The following is a 22902-nucleotide window of genomic DNA, read 5'->3' on the forward strand; positions in this document are numbered from 1 at the left end:
ATGAGGAACGCCTTCGTCATCAGGCAGGTACTTGAATGTCCTGGGGGAGTCTCTGATCATGTCCTGCAATTACTTCAATTTCTCTCTTACTAAGGCTCTGTTTGCAATAATATTGATGCCTTAGAGATTCTAAAGCACTAATATATCACTTTAGCTTGACTCAATATTTGCCGTTAGTGTCTCTTTAAGCAATTTGCTACATTATGTTCACAGTGCCCTCCGTGCCACTTTCACAATCCTGATGCCACAACTATCCTGATGAATATGTATTGTTTTAGAGTGTCCCTAATTCAGAGGATTCATATCAACAATTGCCCTCACACCCCAGAGATAAATCTTATATAGTACCCCTGTCACACGGGCAAAATTAAGTGTACTTTGAGCAAGTGCACTTCGCCGCTAGTGTTATTTGCAGGCTGCCACACAGGAACGCTTAGTGACACTCACTGCAGGGCACAATCGTCGGCGAGTGTGTTTGATGAACACACTTCGCTGCGGCGAAGTGTGTAGCCTCGTTAGCAATGAGTAAATAATAAGTAAGGTGATATTGAAAGCAGAGTCAGCTGTAATTTGTAATCACATTTTTTTTATATATTGCTAACGTTACGCAAGGTAATGAAATGTACCACACTGCAAGAAAATAAAAACACCAAGCAAGTACTATTACTCTCGGGCTGTTTACGGCCACTCCAGATAATGACTGCGCAGTTGTTTGGCAGAACTAGAGTGACCTAGAATTTCTAGGTCACCCTAGCAGAACATGTCGTTTGGACTGGTACTGGTCGAGTCTTGTTGTCTTGGCTCGTGATGATTATTCTTGTTATTGAGGTTGCAATGAATTACTTCAATTGCACTTCAGTTGATTGTAAATTCTGTTTCTAACGATGACCAATTGTTTTTGTGCATACATTTCCAAGTTAACAAATAAATGCTTTGCCTTTTGGCTCCCAGTCACCACCAATCTGAAATAACAATTTTCTTTTCAAGTAGCACCACGGTGCCAATATGACACTCAGCACACTGAAGTGCACTTCAGTTTGCCCTGTGCGACAGGGGTATGAGACCCACATTTATACATCCCTTTGCTCCTCTTTGCCTCTCCAGAAGCAACTTGTGCAAAAAACAATATTGTGGAGCCATTGTGCTATGAAAGGTCGGCTAAGCACATAGAATTTCTGACGACAGATTGAGCCCATGTCTCGGTGCTCTGTTGGTTCTTCCCAGCAGTTCTATAGCAAAGCAACCATGGCAAGTCAATCTGCACTTCGACATTTAAGAAAAATAATTATAAACTATATTAAATTTTGACTCGGACCAATTCACTAACAAATAAGCAGCTTGTATACAGCATAAAATGTGTTCAAGACCAAGATGCAATAAAGCAACGGCAATCAAGGGGCTAAAAAATAACCTGTTAGTTCTCCTGTATGCACCACAATATTCTCTAACTTATAACTACTTTTACTGCTTTCTAAGTACAAAGTCGACATCAGGCAATTTCATTTCGTAAGTTGGCCATTTCAAGTTCCTTCTACATCTCGTAGGTTGGCCAACATGTTGTGCTTAGACGGTAGCACAATCAGATAGCAGCAGAGTCCACACGAAAGAGTCATTTCTTTGGGCACAAGTCAGGCAGAAGACCAAGTGTCTCAAGGGTCCAGCTGAAGTGTCTGGGTAGTGTGGGGTCAGTCAAAAGCAAATGCTGGTCTCTTCCGTGGTACCAAGGCAGCAGTAGGCTTCGGTAGTGCACCATGGCAGGCACCATTTGCTGCTGGGTGTTGGAGATTCCCAGCTGCTTGCAGACTGCATCTGGAAGAGGCTGTTGTTGAAAGAAAGTCTCTTTAGTGAGGGCTCTTTCTGCTGAGAAAGCCCCTAAGCAAGGACTACAAGAAAGCCTCTTTAGCAAGTGCTAAAAGCTTTTGCACTGAAGCTGTTATTGCAAGTAGATGCTATCGAGAGATGTCCACTTCAAATGTCAAAGGAGATGTATTTAGTAGGGATGTGCGAATTGTGATTTTTGAGCTCGAATAGAATAAGAATTGAATAGTGCACAAAGCGAATCAAATATCAAATAGATTTTGAATAGTTTTCAAATAATGAACAGCCACTGTCACAATTATTATAAAGCAATGTTCACATCCTAGTATTCTTAATGCTAGAAAGCTTCTGCCATTACACAGTGTGTTATGAAGTGTCGTTTATTAAAAGCACAAATGGAGCTCTAGGAGTCAACAAATAGTTTCTTTGCATGCACAGGACTCTTCAGAGAGCTCAAATGATCGGTGTATAGCCTGTGAAGTATGGCTACCTAAGTGATGATTGTTCTATTACACAAGTTTTCGTGTTGCATGTCTATACTATGCCAGTGGGGGTGAAAATTTATCATACTCTTGCTCTGATTGTGTGTTTAAGTGGGTGCAGTTGATGTTCTGAAATATTCTAAAAATATTCACATTTAAGAACAGTGACTATTCAATACGACACTGTTCGATTCGTTATTTAAAAGTTTCAAATATTCGCACACCCCTAGTATTGAGTTAGAGCAATGAAATTTGGAGGAGACACGGTGGGTTAAAGGTCATGTGTGGACTAAAGTAGAAAAGTGGTGGGCATTTAGATATGCAGCAGAAAATTAGCAAAGTTAAGTTTAACTGTGCTTTGAAGCTCTAGGGTGTATTCAACAGTGTGTCGTGTCAGAACTATTGGGACCATCAAACTTGGCAACAATAAAGTTTGTTAAACAGTAAAACCTCGTTAAACCGTACCCGCTTAAACAGTAGTTTCGTTTTAAAAGTAGTAAAGTCAAATCCCCGACTCAGCAGCGATTGAAGATAATGTGTTTTGTATCCGCATAAACCGTACCAGCCTATTATGTACATATCGGTTAACACATAGTGTTTGCACTATTCGTAGTGCAAACACGGCAGTGCATTGTCTCCATCAGGCGGCCCGGCAGAACAACAAGCCTCAGAGATCAGCACAACGACCTCCAAGCGCCCTGTGCATTTGCACGTGAAGCCACATCAACATCAAGATCATTTAACCGCCGTGCCAGAGAGCGTTGTCAGTTGGTTCTTTATACTATGGCATTGTGGCGTCGTGCAAGCGAGAACCGTGCAAGCGAGCGTCATGCCGAAACTCGGATAAAAGAGCTGCCGGGTGCTTAGCATAGAAGAAAAATTAGACATCGTTCGTACTGTCGAACGTGACGCGAAAAGTCGGCGCTGGCATGCGACATGGGTCTACTGTTGACTACGGTGTGCGGCATTTGGAATGTGAAGAAGTTGCTTGGCAGCGCTGCTGCAACCGCGAAGAGATGTCGGCTACGAGCTCCGACTTTTCGCCATCGTTTGCCTCTGTTGTTGCCGAAGTGTCGCCTAGCAAATGTGATAAGGACGACACGGAAAGTGACAGCACTGGTGATTCAGGCCCGACAGTGGCAGAAGCTGCGCGTTACGTCAGCCTCATGAATGCAATCATCGTGATGAGAACAGCACCCCACAATTAAAAGGTGTCCCGCGACTTCTGCAACGCCACCACACCTGTGCACGGAGAATATGCAATGCTGACGAGGAATCTGCCATGCGAGTCTTTGCCGAGAAGAGGGGGCTGGCTGAAAAGCTAGCTCACAGCTTCAGCAAGCTTGAAGCTGCTGTCGTCTATGCTAGGCCGCCGCGGCATCAAACGGAAATAACATGTCTTTTCCCCTTTCAACACACTCTCTCCGAGTTCTGTTTTTGACAGGTGTGTGGGCGATCTCATACTATTTCGGTTAAGCAGTACTACCTTTTAGTACATACTTTTTCCGAGCTCCGGCCAACTACGGTTTAACAAGGTTTCACGGTACAAGGAACATGCTGAGGTTGTCTCAGAGGCACCGTAGGATATTAACAAATTTGTGCTAATTTAGTTACTTCTCTAAGCTTGCTGGCGAACTAAAATGTTTGCAGTTTCTAAACTACTAGACCTATCAAGATCAAGCTTAACAGGAGTAAATTAAGCATTGAATAAGAATATAATTCAGAAAATTCAAAGTTGTAGATGCACTGATGACTTTGTAGGAAATTGGCTTAATACCGTCAAATCCTTTAAAACGTTCCTTTGAGCAGGGTATTCAATTTTAGAATTGCTGCTGTAAGCAAACTGCCAAACATTCTCACTTGAAAATTTTTATACATATACTGGAGACTCTCTATGGTTAGAAACAAACTGAAAAAAAATTTCAATTTTTGTTATACTTGAAGTGCTTGCAAGTTCAATGCCACTGACACATTCATAAAATTTGTGGTGCAGCCTGGTATGTGGAAACGGTGTGGAGGGTACACAAGACCTATACTATAGTGCCGCAGAAACTGGAAATGCTGTTTTTTGCTGGTAAATACACCTTGCCAACCAGTCATTTCGGTCTCTTTAGTCTTGAACTATGCTTCAATAGAATGTGAGTTGTAATTCTGTTGCATAAGTTTGATGGGAGTGTTTTCATATGCTCCTCGTGCACATGGAATTCACAAATGCACCCACATTCTTCTCAAAAACACTCCTTTAATGCTTTCACAGGACATTAACATATTTTCGGTCATAAAGCCCCCACTGGAAAGTCAAGGAATTGAAGCAAGGGGGGGGGGGGGGGCTGCATATGACACAAGAATTTTCCCTTTATGTGCAGCTTTATAGATATGTGGCCTGCACTTGACCTTTCCTGATTCAGCTTTAATCTGACATAAATACTAGTTAACATTCTATGAGAGAGTAGCCGCACTCACCACCCATCAACACAGGGACCTTTGAAAGTGCCTCGATCATACACTCCAGCGGGCCTTTCAAAGCCAGAAGTGAAACAGAACTGTGCCATCTAGTCTGGCTCCATGGGAGCAGGTTAACATGGTTTGGCGGCTGCTCTGTACAGTACAGTACACAGTACAGCCATAAATAGTGCAGTATGTAATCTAATCCAAGCCCCCCAAATTTTGTAGTAAGCCTGTGGTGACCTGGGAGTGAACTTGTGATTAAGCTATGAAAGCCCAATGACACCACTGAGCCTGCACACCAATCTGAAGTTACTTATTAAAGCTAACTTTAACACAGTCACCCAACATCATTCTATGCTGCAAATTGTTTTGAATTGGGAAAGGAGTCATAAGAGCTATCAGTGTTTAGATGGCTGCAAAGCCCACCTGCGGTTTGGCAGAAGCAGCTGCCATAGGAGACAGCACCAAGGGTCGGCCCTGATGGTACTTGGTGAGGCAAGCATTGGGGCTCAAGTCACCCATCACACAAGATGCCAGGTTAGCCACATATGCGCGCAAAAGGCTCTTGTGCACTGCATGAAAAAAGAGACAATTACATCACAGAAGCCCTGCAAAAAAGAAAGGGCTATTTGATTTCTGAACCAAACTAGATGACTGCTGCAGCATATGCTGGTGAGTGCTGCAGGGACAATGATAGTAATCACAAAGACCTATGCAAATAACATGTGGTTCACAATAGTCCAACTCTGTGCAACTAGAGTGGTCACAGCATTTCTTGATTGTTTTGAAGGCCCTCCACCTAATGCTTCCTCTAGTGATCCTGTCCAGCACAGTCCACGGAGCCAATAATGCGCTGTTTTCTCACAACGGATCCATGACAAGTTGTGAAACAACGCTGTACCAGGTGCTGCACTGCAGCTTAGAAATAAAAAATAAAAACTGAAATTCCAAGGTTTCTCTAGCCTGCACGTGGTCACGGCTGATCGCCAAGGGTGCGTATAGGAGTCCAAAAGATGCATAGGAGCATCCTTACACATTTGTACATTCGTGAACATCAATGAACGTTTCAATCGTCTTGAGGCGCAAGCTTCCACAAGCAAAAAGAGCGGAAATGTTCAGAATTGTTCATGCGTTCCACATATGTGTCTTTAAAGGGACACTAATGGCAAATACTCAGTCAAGCTAAACTGATAGATTAATGCTCGCAAATATGTAAGGCATGAATATTATCGAGAACAGAGCTTTCATAACAGAGAAATTAAGGTAAATGCTACGACTAGCCCGATGGCTAGTACAAGCCCAATGATGTAGCGAATCCTCATTATAATTCTGTCACTCATAAAAAGATAATTGAGTTGCATTATAAGACGAAAAGAAAGGCTACTTGCATACTTCTGTTCGATTCTTAGAAAAAACAACTTTTTGATTGATATTACTCTTGACTATGTTGCGGGCGAAAGGTTTTGTTTTCCCTCGACTCTACACCGCCCGCGCTTTTGTGTTTCAGTAGATTTGTTATCACGTAGTGCTGCGCTGATTGTGCTGGCTCATGAAACACACACACAAACTGCAAGTAGCAGAGAATGAGGCCCGTGACGATACGTGTCGAAGATCGTGTTTATGATTTGGAGCACGCTTTCCGATTCTCTTTCGCACTATCAGCTCTGTTTTAGCTCAGTTTCTGGCCTCGGTTATGCGTTTTGCGCAAGAAACCGTAGCGCTGGCTGTCGGGCTGCCAACTTACTCATCGATGGTAGGAAAGGGTAGTGACGGCTTACGCAATGTCATGACTCCCCGCTCAGGGGCGAGCGATTTGAATTGTGCTAGAGGTATGCACATCCTCCAGGTGCAATTTTCTCTTAAACTAAGAACTTGCTTGGCACAAAAACAAGTGCTGCCAGGTCTATGGAATGGTATTTTCACAGCCCATGTTTACTTAATAGTTTTTCTTTAGTGTCCCTTTAAGTGTTTTGCAATCGTACTGAGACATGTAGAATACCAGAAGCATGCCTTTACATTGTTTATTTTGCACCAATATATATGTTACAATTTAGCATTGTGATGCATTTGTGCGTGTATGTATACATCAATGTGTGTTTAAGTCATGTTTTAAGTCATGAGCTACACATCTTAGAGCACATGCTGCCTGAAGCTAAGCCAATCAAAGCCAGTGATATGGCGAGTCATCTCTGTGTTACCATAGGCTAGGCTTTTATCTCTTGATATTGAAAGCCACTCTCAAGGAGATCCCGAGACAATGCCCCAAACTACTTACCATTTACAGATTACTAAGTTACCGGTGCTGTGGCCGGCAGTACCATAAAGCCGCTTTAGAGTAGTAATGCTAGTAGCAACATCTCGTGACAATTTGCACAACCAGAATGCATTCAAATCTTTATTGCCAAAGGAAAATTAAAAAATTGGGCTTTGTTAACGATTATGTTGCTTTATAGATTATGGCTTTACATCAGCCAGTTAGGTAGAATATGTAAGTTCCAATATTAGTTTTGTGCGCTCTCAGATTATTGGGGGCGAGCTCCACCACTGGAAAAGCTGGCGCCACCGTCGGCGTGACATGGCATGAGGGATCACGTGGACACAGCAGCCGCGTCGGCTGCTTCGTAAGCGCCGAAGCAAGCTGAAAACGAAAGTTTTAGGTCCCAGCTGCGCTGCGGTTCTGATTAAGCGGTGAGGCTTTACTGCCTAGGGTGTCTGCTTGACAACATTTGAAAGTACTATGATAGGTAGTGGCTGCCTTTGGAGGCGTACAGCATGATAGGCTACTGCTCGGCGCCACAGTGCCAGACGTATGCAATGGAGCCCGGTATTAGCTTTATTCACATGTAGCCGCAGGACAAGAAGCTGCGTGAAGCTTTGCTCGGGAAACTTAGAAGCGGCAGTCAGCCATCAGCTACGACTCAGGTATGCAATAAGCACAGGCACGAGGAAGATTTCTGCAACAGCGCCGGGACTGCGATGTTCGAAGAGTAGCAGAAAACGTGCACTGAGACGCTCGCTCGCACCCGCTGCCCGGCTAATGTGACGGTTTGGTCTATGAATTTGTTGATGCTAGATGCTGGCAAGTTCACTGGAATGGAAAGGGAGCGGTAAGAAGCGCATTAAAAAAAAGCATGGCATATGGTCATGTTTGTCTTATGAATAAATGCACTGGATTACGAAAAAGAAGCAGAGGGAAATCGCACGCTGAGAAGACCGATAAACATACAGTGCGACGCAACTTGAGAAATAATATTGAAAGGTCCAAGAATTTAGAAGACACAAAAATATTGAATCGTCGCGACAGCACATCACAGTCACCGTAGGCGTCGAAGTCTCTATAGCGAAATTATTTCTGAATAGTTTTGATAGCGTCCACGCAACAATGGTTGCTAGTGTACTGTCAAATGCTCATATGCTGTGGCCTAAAGCTCGCGGCACGAAAATGCGCTCACAGAGAAAGCAAAACATTGTGCGCAGATATGCATGCAGACGCGCAGTCGGTCGCTGCGAACACGTGCGATCGCTGCATTGAGGCTTCATTCTGTTATGCTCCGCTTGGTTATACAGACAGCCCACTATAAGAACATATTTCGCATAGTTTACTCTGAACGTTTGCCTACCTTTCACGTTAGAAGCCGGTTCGGGAGACTCCATCGCGGTGACCGCACGCAGTGGCGTTCGCTGTACACATTCGGTAATGAGATAACGTCTGTAAACGATTCTGTGCTTTCAGTTTGCCCAAGATTATTATATGGACAGTCAAAAACTTCCCTTGCTTTGAGAGTACTTACGTAAATGTCCAGGAGGGCTACCGCGTGGTATTTTTATTGAGCGCCGTAAGCGAAACCTATGAGGAGCGCGCCACGTGATCCCTCATACTACACAAGAGAGGCGCTTCCGACAGATGGCAACTCCATAAGTCCTCGCCCCCAATACACTGCATCAGCAGCTGCCCCTAGCAGCATTGTTTCTGCTATAGTTCTCTCCAGTTACCCAGTGAACCACAAACGGTAAGAAGTGTGGGGACACAATAAAATGTGGCTAAAGCTCTCTATTGCCACGGTCATACTGCATAGTGGAGGTTCTGTCCAACGAAGCATTACAATGGCGACAGCAATGGACAGGTCTCCCACCTAACTAGCAGACGAAACAGGAGCACAGATGGCACGATAGCCGGTGTGCTAGCACACCTAACAAGTCTGCTCGCTCATGTGATTATCGCTATTTACAAGCACGCCTTTTACGTCATTGGGCACAAAGTGTTCTTCGAAATTGAAACCGCGACTGGTCGTGACATATGAACACGTAACTAAACAATCGTTGCACGCTGGGGCAAACAAGTTTCTTTAGCCTGATTACAGGGTCAACAGCTACTGATTAATCGCAGAAAACAGAGCGCACAGAATGTTGTGTCAGTGCTCCTTGAAGGTCACAACCATTAGGGACATATGTTTCCACCTCAGTGTAATGCCTTCAGTGCTAACCACTGCAATGAGTGGCTTCACACCGCTACCAACAAAGGTTTGCTTCACATTTTAATTTACAACAGCCGCCATTGGCAGCAGCCCCCACTTTTCCCAGTCGCAAATGCAAAAGTTAGATGGTCAGAAGGGCATGCACAATTCTCGTACCGTTTGATGCAGCCACTTGAAGCAGGCACATAGCCATGCTGGTGTTTTTGCTCAATGTCTTGCACTCCACAAGAACAGTCTTCACCAACCTTGTCTTTGAAGCAGTTTTGCTGAACTCGCGCAACACTTCCACCTGCAAGAAAAGAATTGAAGTCTTGCATTTTACCATCTTAAGGCTAGATCATGCAAAGAAAGTTGAACAAGCTGCATGGAGATCTTGCACCGCATCACGACCAATAACCAACTAAATATACACAGACACAGTGGTGCCATCTTTAACAGCAAATTTATAGCAGTACTAATGCTTATGAAATATTAAAAGAAAAGGAAAAAGAAACCGCACTTCTCGACGGGGCAAAAAGGAGATAACACACACGAGCAATGACTGGCAACTTTACTGCTTATGCATGGCAACATTTTAACATATGCACATAAGTCACATGTTGTTGACAACACACTAAAGCTGTAAAAGAGGTATTGCCTTCTGCTCGATTTATTTAATGTTCAATAAAGGTAGCAAATGAAGAAAATATGCAACGGGAAGTACCAGGCCAACAAAGAAATAACAGGCTGGAGTTCATCACAAACACTTTGGTGAGTTAATGCCCTTAACCCTTACCCCATAACAAATAGTGGTAGTCAACTATGGCTGCAAGTACCACTTGTGGTGCTGGACAGATGAAAGCAGATGAAGAAAGCAAAATTCAGCAGAACCCATCTCATGATGAATGTTGACAGTAATGCATTAGCATCAAATCAACATAGCGATGCACTGTACTGCCGCTGTCGAAACGAGTTATGTATGAATCGTGTACTGCAGGGGGGTCCCCTTTCGCGCTTCCCTAGGAACACTCGATGCCATCAGGTGCTGCTGCTACAAAACCTGCAAGTGGCCTCCTCTTGCACGGCGCGCCACTGTGAGAAATGCATCATGTGAGAAATGCATCATGTGGCAACCGGGCTCCTCTCTCGCACTTCTTTCTGGACACGCTGCATCATCTAGTAGCACAGCCGAGAAGTCCGCATGTGGCCTCCGAGACAGGAATAGGGGCATGCCAGTGCATGCAAATGCAGAGAATTGTTCCCTCGCTTGTCACACACTCAGTGGCACTCAGTGACTCAAGTTGGCAAGTGCTTCATTGAAGAGTGGCACATAGAAAGTGCATTTGTGGTTCAGCCTGCTAATGTATCTGGTGGCTGTCCAGGAGGAACCCTTGTGATGTGGGTTCAATTCCGCTCAGCATTGGAGAAATTTAGGGGACCTTTTTCGTCATTGTAGAGTGGTACATTCCGAGTGGCACGTACCTAGCTGCCCAAGTTGGCATCAAAGAGGTTCATTGAAGGCCAGCACGGACAGTCTGGCCCCATGTCAATGATAGTGCCGCAGTGCTACTTGCTTCTGTTTCCCCACGAAACCAACAATGAGGCATGGGAGCATTGTAGCAGTTTATTTTACTATATAACACACACACAAATGTTCAGAGGGGAGGCTGCTCATTGTTATATGGGATATACTGTTTAAACCGATGTTGTTATAAGCCTAGGTCAACAAGCTCACTCACTCAACTCACTCAGACTCAGACAGAACTAACTATGAGTCTGAGACTGTGTGAGCCCAGGTGAATAAAATTTTAGTGTGTCTTCGTCCGAGTTAGCCCTGAGCAAAAACAGATATACTTTGTGAGTGAGTCTTAGTGAGTTCTGCTTATTTTGCCAACCCAAAAATTAAAACATCACTAAAGTCGCGATAACGGCAGCAATGCCAATGTGGCGTGCAGCGTGCATTGCACGAGCCTATAAAAAGAGAAAAAAGGATAGAAAGATAGAGCACAGGAATATGCAGCCACTGTTCATATTGTTGTCCAATTTCATGTCGCACTTGCAACTCCCTCTTCTCGTCCCTTTGCAGAAAGCGTGCAAGGGGACAGCTTTACATGTGTCTTTATCGCAGCAGTGACAATGCAAGTTGCTGCCTCTAAGTCCGGACAATAGATTGTCACAATGCTTCAACCCTCCCTCCCAGTATATCTCCTCTGCTTCTAGTTTTCTTAGAATTCGCGCCTCCTTGAAATATTGGAGGCACATTTCAAAGAGACGTGGGGGTGGTTTGCTGCGAAGCGCACAACATCTGGGCACATATGCATGCGTGTTCACCACCAGCCGAGTAAGGCATTGTGACACACATGAAATAAAGATCTTTCCTATGTGTTTAAGACTCCTGTGCCTGCATTCTCATAAATGTTTTTATGCTTGTAATGCCTCTGCATGTGGCTATATTTAGTCTACTATGAAAGTCTTACATTACTTGATGTGTTCAATTCATGAGAAAGCCTGGACGAATGAGAGCCAGGCCAAGTGAACCTGCCTGAGTAGAACTATGGCGAGTCCGAGTCCAAGTGAGCTGGCTGAGTATAATTTTGGTGAGCTTGAGTCCAAGTAAACCCAGCTGAGTAGAAGTATGGTGAGTTTGAGTTCAAGTGAGCCTGGCTGAGTAGAATTCCGGTGAGTCTGAGCCCGAAAGAGCCCGGCTAAGTAAAATTTTTAGAGTAAGTCTAAGTGAGTTCCGGTCATTTTGCTGACCTATGGTTATAGGTGGGTTAGACTGTACCCTTGTTTCCAAAATGGGAAGTTTTCTGGGTCCACACTGATCGACTATAGAAAGCTGCTCATAGAATCGATTTTAAACTGCATTACTCAAGGAATTCCTGGGTTTTCTAGGGAAAAAAAAAGAATTCCAGGACTTTCAAGGGCCCTGAAAAACATACCTTTCAATTTCAATAGTTTTTCAAGGAGCAGGGTGTCTACATAGTTGACATTTCCAAATTCCCTGAGTTCTCCAGTTTCTCCCTGAGTGCCTTAACGAAATAACCTGAGTGACCCAGAACTTTGCTGTCACAATCTAGCAATCACGCTAAAAAATTAGAAAAAACGACTTAATCCAGCTTGAATAGTATGGAGTAGCATTTATTTTGTTCCAAAAGAAAACAGAAGGGAGGGGCTAGTAAAATGCACAGCGAATAAAATATCTTTGAAAAAAGTCATAAAACCCATTGCAAATCGAGTCGAACATTCTCAAATACGAATAAAAAGGAGATGCATACAGAAGCAAATATTTTCAAATATGAGCTATTTCTATCAACTGATGGCAAGCTCATTGGTATGAGGCCCGAACTTTGTCACAAGTGAGATTTTCTTGCAACAGCTGGTAAATCAACCTCAACTGTCCTGACAAACTCTCAGCCCACGCACAACACCTCAGTGTTGTGTTTCACTGCTTTAGAGTTTGTTTTGGTTTTGATGAGGAACACCTGCATCTCAGCGTCAGCCAACACTACTTGTTTTGAGCTCAAGCTCCTTCAAAGTAGTGGCGGCACACTTCCCTGCCTGATCATTCCTCAATGCGTAGGTCCTTTGTGTTCTCGTCCTCCTTCCATCGCGCGTTTGCCCCACAGACCACTTGTAGCATCCTCTTCATTAGTTGTACAGTCAACATCCAATTTTTCGGACTCTTTAGAGGCCGCCAAAACGTCTGAAAATCGAGCAGTTCGAAAAAATGGTGCACATCGTTTACTGCCCTTAAGAGCTCAAGTCGCCGCAGGCACATCCGAAACAGCTCCGAAGGCCTTCCAGTACACTTATTAAATATATCGGTGCTCATACTGTGACAGGAGGTGGCGGGTGCACGCGTGTATAATTAAGAAATACATACTGTGTCCTGTGACAATTGCCTATTCCCACACTTATGCTTCACTGTGTAACATTTTTGAATCGAAGCAAAGCTGATTTTGGGAACATGCCGTGCTTTCGAGCTTCAAAGCCAAACGCAAGGACCACAAAGGTGGAGTCTATGCTATTGCTGACAGCGGCGAATTCTTTCAATGAAAAACACGGCACCCAACGGCAAGAAGCTTAATGGGCACCCTGCAATGAAGTTTGTCTGTACATGTCGCGCCACCTAGCAGCGGCGGTGAGCACCCACGGGTAGGCCCTCACCGTCATTTCACCATTGTCCGTGGAGCGCTCAGATGCGCCGAAAGCCTGCTTTTCTAATTTTCCAATGGATTCACCGCGGCCTCTTGGTAGCTCCATCGTGAGAAATGTGAAGAAAAAGAACAAGCGCAGACACTCCTGCGTTAAGGATTTTCACAACCGCGAAGGGGGTGTCAGCATCAAATTGTACCGCTTCCCTTCAAAACCGGGGGAAGCAACCCGGCGGCTGAAGTGGATCGTCGGGGTTCGTGTCGGTCTTGCAAATTTCTGCTAAACGAACCAAGACGTCAATGCAAAAACAATAAAACAGAAATAAAAAAGAATCAGCAGCAGCATGCATAAAAACACACAATAAAGCATCAACTGCATAAAAATCCGTGAACTGATTCCCACTGTTGTAAATCTGTTTAGATGGTTGTTTAGCTCATCTTGCTCCAAAACAAACGCGCAGTGGTTGTTACGTGTCAAATCTAGCTTTCGTAAGCGCTCCGTGCTGGAGCTTTGTACGCACTGTGCTTCTTCCTACGCCAAGATCAAGACGCAAATGCCAGAACCACGCTCATTCGAGCCGATGTTTTCTCGCACTCAGAACAGAACTAAGGTTGGAGTACACTGAAGCACAGGTCGAGTATCCGAAAATTAGCATTTCTCTCGCGCACGCTGGCGCATATTCAGTCTTCACGTTGTTTAGTCCCAGCTGATTGCTCTCTATGAAGCTTCAGCGGTAATGCCCTCTCACATTCGAGCTCGAACGACAATACCAGAATATGCTCGAGGCACTTTGTCAATAGAGAAAAAAGCACTTACTTGCCAATTTGCCAAAACCTCTACAACTGTGAGGTGCAAGGCCTGCTCCAAGTAATGAAGCGACAAATGACAGTTAAAGACATCCACGGCCGTATTTGCTCACTTAAGTCGCATAAAATAATGATTTGTTAACTCACTTTGAGTTCGAAGTCGTACGCATGCTTGCTTTGTTGTGACAAATACTTCGCGACCTGCGGTGGTTGCTTTGTGACTATGGTGTTGGCCTGCTAAGCACGAGGTCGCAGGATCAAATCCCGGCCATGGCAGCCTAATTTCGATGGGGTCGAAATACCAAAACACTCGTGTAATTAGATTTAGGCCTATGTTAAAGAACCCCAGGTGGTCCAAATCATTCCAGAGTCCCCCACAACGGCGTGCCTCCCAATCAGATCGTGGTTTTGGCACCTAAAACACCATAATTTAATTTAAGCACATCGCTGTGATGTCCGTGCTGTTTACTTCTTTGACACGATATACATGGTTGTAGTCATAAATTTGACGTCCTTTCTCAAGCGTCGGTGGCCCAAAATGGGCCTCGATGTTTTCAATTGCTTTAAAACCGCAACTTAGAACGTCCGACAGGTTTCGAATGAGCACCGCAAAAGCACGCCTCCGCAGCAGTGGCCGCCTCGGTGTTTCACGCAACTGGCACGGTGGCGCTGACGGCTGAGCCAATCGCCACGCCGCCTGACCATTGCAGGAAGCCCATAACGAACGTCGAAGCAGCTAGGCCTAGCATTGCCGCAGTGGTGGCTACGGATTCCAGCATATCTGCGTGTGAGAGCGCCGGTTCAAGGGGGTGAGGTAATCAAAACGACAGCGGTGGTGGCTTCGATTAATGCCGTTTCACACCTGCGGTCACAGCAAAAAGTCCGGAAAATCAGACGGCGAACGGTTCTTGCGTCCGAAATTTCAAAAACGTTTTCAGAGACGTTCTCATACGTTGACTCTATGGGTAGGTGCTGGTGCCGCGAAGCCGTTCGAATTATCGGGCGTCCGGAAAGTTGGTCCTTGACTGTACACAGGCAACTCCTCCAGACAACGACACAGCGTCAAAGACGACTTGTTACGATTCCTCTCTGTTACTTGTGCCAGCATTACGGCGACTTTCGTCCCCTTTCAATAAAATTACAGCTGATTTTCCCTGATAGAATCACAAATTCCCTGAGTTTTCTCTGAGTATTTCCAGACTACTCAATATCCCTGAGAATTTCCAGTTTTCCCGGTTTTACCACTTGGTAGACACCCTGAGGACTTGTGTGCAACCTGTTAATGTCGACAATCATCAAATGGATTCTGCTAGAATATTTCCTGTGGATAAAACAGGCACATACAGCATTCAAATGAGTCTCGGACAAAACGCCAAGAGTGACGATTTTTATGTGAGTTTTAAGCATTGAATGGTTCAATGTTTCAAGCACAGTATCTTTTTGTTGATATAAACTGCCTCACAGTTTCTTATAATTGACTCTGCAGCTATTTGTCATACACACTGACGAAAAAAAGCTTCCACACATGTACTATATTCAGCAACACCTAAATGCTGCACCTTGAATGAAGACGTGAAGATCAGCATTGCAGGTCAAGTTAGATGATAATACTGTTAGACTAGTAGTTTTAAATTGAACTCTGATTTCCTTAACCTTCTGAATAAACAAGCACATTGTGTAGCAGGCCAGAAGGTTGCATGTAAGCCACAGAGCTGTAATAATAACTGCTGAATATTGTGGTGTAGCGTATTACCGGGAGCCCATAAAGAAAGAAAAAAGATGGAAAGAAAACCAGCACATGTGTTCCCCAACATAAGCATCAGTCTACTCCACTGGTCAAGGTGACCTCATCTGTCACTTTTGTTTTAAGTCTCGTAATTCCACTACTCCATCACACAGTAGCAATTGAATAAGTAAATGCAAGCACATTCACAATGGCAGTGCAAGCTGCGCTGAGTTGTCACAGGAGCACCAGGCAGTTAGTACGTAGTTTTTCCGGCTAACGACTGTACCAGTTAGGAATGAACACATGTGCTCACCAGTTATTTTCATATGGAGAGTTGGAGATCTTAAGTTCAGCCACAGCAAGCCACAGCAAGCCACTGCAAGGCAGCTGCATGAAATGATTGTGAAGCACATGCCTCACACTGCAAATAGTGAAGGCTGCACCAAATCGTAGCATCTGTCCCTTCATTGCAGCAGCCGCAGAACAAATTTTTTGTTGTGTGGGGAAGCATTACGCAGCACCGATTGAGGGATGCCATTGCAAGTGGCAAGCACTTGCAGTAAACCACAAAATAAAAACACCAAAAATAGATGTTGAGCACTGATAAGGAAAGCTATCATAGAGGATTTGGTGGCAACAATACTGCAACTATTTCATTCAAATAAATCTAATTATCTAAGTACTCAACTTATTGCAAACATTCCTGCAGCGAATGTTTATTACTAAAGAGTGCTCTGTAGCCCCAAGTATGTAACAAATTTTTGCTTTGTGAGCATCTAAGTGTTACTTTAACCCAGCATAGGAAACTTGCAATCACCAGTTTGCTCACTTCCCCATTTCAGCTGCATAGGTGAGCGCAAACATGAAGGCATCCTCTATGCCATCTGCCATTACTGAAATTGGAAAGTGCACTTACACGTTTTTCTGATTCATTCACAGGTACAAGCTTTATGGCAACTTTTTCCTTGACTTCATCACGCACCGGGTAGCCTTTTGCAATTATCCTAAAATTAAAAAAAAAAGGACAGTAGCAGCACCACAGAGCAGGAGCCGACAACCTTTGGAATCTTTGAACCTTTGAAGCCGGCACACATTGGAATCTACGTGAAGTGGTCAATTAAGTGCTACACAAGTGATTAGCTTCTGAACAGTGTTTTGCAACATAGCGATTAGTACATGCCTGCCAGACGCAAAACGGCAGGACGAGGAGAACCACATCACGTGACCGCACTTTACGCTGTCTAAGAGGTTGGCCTAGTTTGCTATGACACTGCGTCCAGGGTTGGCCTGCCGAGTAAAGGGAGCCAATCCTAGAGATAGTGCAAGAGTAAATTGCACGTCCACTTTACTTGATGAGAAACTGACCATGCAGATGCACCAAACCCCGGCAAAGAAGGCATAGAAAGCTTTGCTTGAATAAATTACCACTAGGAGGCATATATTTGTTACTGTTACAGTGAGAATATTTGAGTACCCTTTGTTGTTTCACTGCCAAATTCTGTAGGGAACAGCAGGACCATAACCAGAGGGGAGGTTTCAAGTGACAATGCAGGTGGAGTTTAAAGACAAGTAACATACTGTGTGGGGATGCGTGACGCCTTCCCTGAGATCTAGTTTTCCCGCATAGCTTGTCTCCTGCAGGGCGGCTTCGCCCGCCGCATGGCCTGGCGCCCGCGGCGGTCGGAGTGGTTGAAGCGCAGTGCGAGAGATGGCGCTAGTGTTGCGCTGCGGCGGGGTTACTTGGGTGCGGGAAAGACAAGGCGCTGTCTCTTGGATTCGGGACTGCGAGCGGGACGGACGTGCCATGCCACGCGTGCGCCGACCCATGCTTCTGCGAGACCGTCTCGCGTGGCCGCCTTGGAATGCGCCACCATTCGCGTGACCGTACACGCGAACGACCAGGCGTTGGGATCCAGCATGGGGCGAACATATTCGCTCGCTATGCGGTCGCGGTGAGTCGGACTTCTAGATTTGTTGCGTGCCCATCGGCATGTTTTGGGGATAGCAACTCGGCTAGCAGGCATTGATCTATGAAAGGTGCAATAAATGCCCTTGTGATTGTTTGCACTACTGTGTTGTCGTTCCTTTGTCCCAGGAGTACGGGAGGAGAGCCCCACAACTGGTGCAGAGTAACCTTGGCACACAAATGTAAAAATATATTTATTTCATCACATATGATACAGTATTGCAAGGAAAACACAGGGAAGGCGGGAGATGGAAATTAGATGATGAGCAAAACGAGAACAAGGTAACAGTGGGAGCCAACATTTCGACAAGTGGACTTGTCTTTTCGAAAAAGGCAAGTCCACTTGTTGAAACATTGGCTCCCGCTTTTGCATTGTTCTTGTCTGGCTCATAGTATTGTAAATAATTCACATCTATTAGGTTATTTCAAACGTATTACGTCAAGTATTTTTTATAAAGCTGGAGAGAAGGCTTCTTTCTTAGCTGTGCTGTGAGCCACATGACACATTGTCGAATTGAATTGAATTCTAGGATTTTACGCGTCAAAACCAAGCTTTGTTTATAAGGTGCGCCATAGTGGGGGACTCCAGATGAATTTTGACCACCAGGGGATCTCTAACGTGCCCCCAATGCACGGGACATGAGCATTTTTGCATTTCGCCCCCATCAAAACATGGCTGCCACAGCCAGGATTTGATCCTGCGACCTCATGCTTAGAAGCGCAACACCATAGCCGCTAAGCCACCACGGCGGGTATGACACAGTGTCACAGGATGAACACCTGTCCCTGTCACAACAGGACAGTTCCATGTCTGCTTTGTATGCAAGTATGGGAACAGGTCTACATCAACATAAATATAAATCAATCACTTTAGTTTTGGTTGTTTAAATAAGCAGGCAGAGGTGTGGCAGATAAAAGCTGCCATGCAACTTTTATCTGCCAGAGCCTGCAGGCCCCAATACAAGGATTCAGCGCAGCACAAGGACATGAATACAGATTACATCAAAATAAAATTTTCAAAGTAACCAGTATAATAACTTAATGCTGAAGAATTTCTGTGTAACTACATTATGATGAGGCATTCACAAAATTTAAGCATAATTTGCTTGAAGCACAGGTAAACAAATAAATATTCACAGATTTGTAGCTCAAAGAGCATGGTAACACATAGCACAGGCTTTGCATTCCTGAATTTAAATGCACGGTTGGTACTTTCAACATTTCACCTTTCCTCATCTCACAACTCTGCCCTTCTTTTTTTAAATACAATATCGTTAACAGATACATCATATTTTCTTTATTTAGAGTTTAAATCATGCCCTTAATCAATAGTGGTAAAACTGGTGTATCCTACTGACACAAGCAGTTCTAAAGAAATCAGCAGTTGATGTCCCAAAATTAATATTACTATAAGCATACCGAAGGAACCGTTTTTGCGCTATATGTATCTTCTTCAAGTTAGAAAATGTTGCAGTATCCCAGATGAGTAAACATTAGGTTACATGTGAATAACACAAGGAATTATAAGTGATTTCTGTTATGTCGAAAGAAGGTGTTTGTGGCGACCAACTATTCCTGTTATGCAGATCTTTCGGATTAGAATATTTATGCGACTATATCCCAGGACACAGCGGGAAAAAACACCATGCTTAGGCACTTAATATGGTCAACAACTTCAATGTTATGACTGTTTAAAACAATATCTTTATGTTGATCAATTTCTTTTGTTTTTGTTTTTTCTAAAAAAATAATTGCCCTAGTTTTAATCTCATTTTTCATGCCATTGGATAACAACCGTGCTGCTAAATTTTGTAATGTGTCATTGCAGATATCTTGTGTGGTCTCAGTGTGCTCTTGGGACAAACGAATGACAACACAGTAGTGCAGACCATCACAAAGGCATTTACTGCGCCTCTTATACACCAACTTAGCCAGCTGAATTATACCAATAGAATATGCCGATGGCCGCGCGATAAATCGAGGAAGTCTATCTTACCGCGACCGGATAGCGAGCGAATATGTAGCCCCCTGCAGAATGCACGGAAGGCACGACAAAATAAATGATGCAGAACAAGTACCACACAAGGCATAAGATTTGGGATAGTAATAAATAACGCCCACTGTACGAAAGATAGGATAACTAAATAATTCTATTTCAGTGCTATTCCTCCTTTCAGTGTTTTACCACTTGACCACAAAAGGGCACAATGCCAGCATCACCACCAGAAGTGACAAGTTGCTAGAGCAGCTGATAAGAAAGGTCATACGTCTTAGCAGCAAGAACATTTTCCCCGTTTCCCAAACAACTGTTCAGCAAACATAAGCAAGTATTTATCATGCCCAAAAATGTAAGTTTCTTGAGTCCACCAAAACAATGTATACTCAGTATGAGCACAGTCATCAAAGTAGTTGTCCTAAATATTATGTGGCTGCCCTGGAGAGCCAGTTAGGCAAACCTGAAATCATTTTCAGTAGTGAGGTAAAATTAGGTAAAGAATGTTTACTGCATTGCAAGTTTTGTTGAACCAGGGCTAACTTGAATCACAATATACCAATTGCAAACTGTAAAACTCACCAAGCAGTAGTGTACGGTATCTGCATTGGTTTTGCTCGCAACACAGCTTTCTGAACACTTTGTGCAGCTCGCTCGTTGGATGCCAGAATGGTGACACCACTAGCATACCTAAGAAGAGGGTGAATTGCTAAGTTAGCATCAGCACGAACGTAAAATTTATTGTACAGTTTATTTGTTTCATCCGCCCATACCACCAATTCAGGCTTGAAGCACTGCACCAGAAGAAAATAAAAAAAAAAACTGCACCAGCTTTGAGCAATTCACAAGTTTACACAGGCAGCTCTTTCTTACAAGTTGTGCTTTACTAATTTATCACACTGCCTTAAATTTTACTGTTTGGTATTTATTTGGTCATTCTATATTTTTCTACCTCAGCTTTCAACAGGATACGTAGTTCCTTTGATTTCATTTCCCACTTTCAGTCTTAGTTGGTCACATCATGTTAAAACTCAGATTTTACCCGAATTTCTTTGTTTTTGTTATTAAAACTTTTCTTAAACCTTTTCTGGGAAAACTAGGCATACCATAATGAAGATGCCTGCTTACATGTGTAGATCATTTTCCGTTTTTGTCACCCCTACTTCTTGGAAGAACAAACAGCAGTACCCCTAATTGTTCCCTCCAAGCAACTATACACCACCACCCCCTTTTTTTCTTTCCCTTAATTTTTCTTGATTATTTTACCCCCTTTTCTTCCTGCCTACTATGGTTAAGGCCAGCAAGTGACATCATCATTTCAAGCAAGGGAAAGTCCACAACAGCTATCAAGGTAAAAATAACTAACAGAAAAAAGAATTGTGGAAATTGTCAGTCTCTTCTGACCGACTTTTTTTCCCATATATGCATGTGTTCAAGGTCGAAAAGATTTTATTCATTAAAAAACAAAACAGAAAGATCGGCCTGAGCTTCTGCACTCTAACCTGCTGCTGCTCTGTGTTGGGAAATGGGGAAAGAAAAACAAGACACCGATGGAAAGTGATAGTGGTAAGCTGGTCGTTAACACGGCAGCATAATTAAACTCTTCACTCTAGTCTCGTGTTGTAAGAAAAAACTATATCATGGCTCATACTGAGATAGGTATTTAGGTACAGCTTTAATAATTAGGCTAATTTGTCTGTGAAGATATGATCGGCATTAGAGTGAGTGCACATGTAATGCTAGGCATTAAAGTACCTTTCAGCTGATTTGATGATAATAATTTGGTCGACATTCAAGTGAACCGCCAAGCCTTCTATGGCGTCTTCTAGACTATAAGGAGACTCGCCGAAGCCCGAGACGTGAAGGCGTTGCTTGAGCATACTTTGGGATCCTGAAAAACGATAAGAAAGTTCACACAGGCACCAAGAGAGAAAAAAATGACTTGCTCAAGGACATCTTGCAAACTATGACGATTGTGCATGGCGCATATAGCAGAGCAGGCAGAACTACCTGCATGCATATAATAAACCATATAGTCCAACTTGCACTGCAAAAAAAAGGAGTGCTTAGAATAAATGCTAAAAGCACATACCTAGAACGAACGTTGAAGCTTTCGAGTAAAGAGACAAACGGTAAACTTAAAGGAAACCGTTAACGTCATGCAAAGACTAATTTTTTGCTATCCGCATTGTTATCCGATCAACTTAAGTACGTCTCTGCAGAGACACTCGGCTGAGCCGCTGAAAAACCGACACACAGGAGGAGGATCGCGTTGTTCTATTATTGAAGATAGAGCAAGCACAAATGGGAAGAACTTATGGTTTAATAGCCATGAGCACGAGAAACTGATATCCATGGCTGCAGCATGTAGTTCTGAAACCATAGCGAAAATTTTAAGGCGTGCAACACTTACTTCCTCCCTTGTGGAAATTGAAACTCAGGGGAACCCCGTATGGTTTGCTGAGCGCAATAAGCCCATCTGTATTGGAGACAAAAGATGGTCGCGTTTAGAAGAAAGCATGGCATACTGGTGTCGAACAGCGCAGGCTGGATACTTGCCTTGATTATAAAATATACTGCCCGCCAAGTCCCGCACAAACTCGCCCTTCGACTTCCACGGATACAAATTGCGGTACACGTGCTTTTTATTTTCAGAATCTTCACGGCTTGAACGTGGTAGACCTTCAGAAGCTGGGTTTGCTTCTGCACAGAGCTGCCTAAACAAGTTCAGGCTGCTTAGGCGACATGAACGCAGTGCAAGGACGCACAAGCGCTTCATCGCACAAAATGGTAACGATGGTAACAACGGGTACTTCTTATTTTACGTAGATCCTCTTGCAGGACTAGAATTAGCACATGATACAAGACGTGGGCTGGCACAATTAACCAAAAACATTGAGCACGTGCTTCCCATGCTACCCATCATTACTCTATGCCGTCTATGCTATGGTGGCTAGTCTATGCGTCACAGCGTGTCCTGGCATGTCCTTGGCTTGTCTGTGCCATAGAGTTGCCAGTTACTCGTCTCTGTTTGTTGTGCAAGAAGTAATT

The 22902-nt window shown here is 43.9% G+C and overlaps 1 protein-coding gene across 2 annotated transcripts; it reads right to left on the reverse strand.

The window, feature by feature from the left end:
- Positions 1–566: 566 nt before the first annotated feature.
- On the reverse strand, positions 567–22827 carry LOC126542205 (mitochondrial mRNA pseudouridine synthase RPUSD3-like). Of its 2 annotated transcripts, XM_050189161.3 has the most exons (8): positions 22411–22817; positions 22265–22330; positions 21607–21742; positions 20434–20541; positions 16809–16896; positions 9380–9512; positions 5175–5320; positions 567–1819 (listed from the first exon to the last, which is right to left on the reverse strand). In XM_050189161.3, exons 1-8 carry the CDS (start codon positions 22628–22630, stop codon positions 1610–1612), a joined length of 1107 nt encoding a protein of 368 aa, XP_050045118.1. In that variant the 5' UTR covers positions 22631–22817; the 3' UTR covers positions 567–1609. The 2 variants fall into 2 exon arrangements, with proteins under 2 accessions (XP_050045118.1, XP_054933047.2); XM_055077072.2 differs by lacking the exons at positions 567–1819; positions 5175–5320 and adding an exon at positions 7566–7836 and having other exon boundaries at positions 22411–22827.
- Between the last annotated feature and the right edge of the window lie 75 nt (positions 22828–22902).

Source organism: Dermacentor andersoni, chromosome 2, assembly GCF_023375885.2.
Source record: "Dermacentor andersoni chromosome 2, qqDerAnde1_hic_scaffold, whole genome shotgun sequence".
Taxonomy (NCBI): Eukaryota; Metazoa; Arthropoda; class Arachnida; order Ixodida; family Ixodidae; genus Dermacentor; species Dermacentor andersoni.

Bases quoted from the DNA above. Each gene is read 5' to 3' on its own strand.
- LOC126542205 (XM_050189161.3), bottom strand. From the start codon at position 22,630: ATGAAGCGCTTGTGCGTCCTTGCACTGCGTTCATGTCGCCTAAGCAGC. The intron at 21,743-22,264 runs GTAAGTGTTGCA...ATCGTTTTTCAG, and splicing joins CAATTTCCACAAGGGAGGAA to GATCCCAAAGTATGCTCAAG. The intron at 1,820-5,174 runs GTGGGCTTTGCA...TTTCAACAACAG, and splicing joins CTGCTTCTGCCAAACCGCAG to CCTCTTCCAGATGCAGTCTG.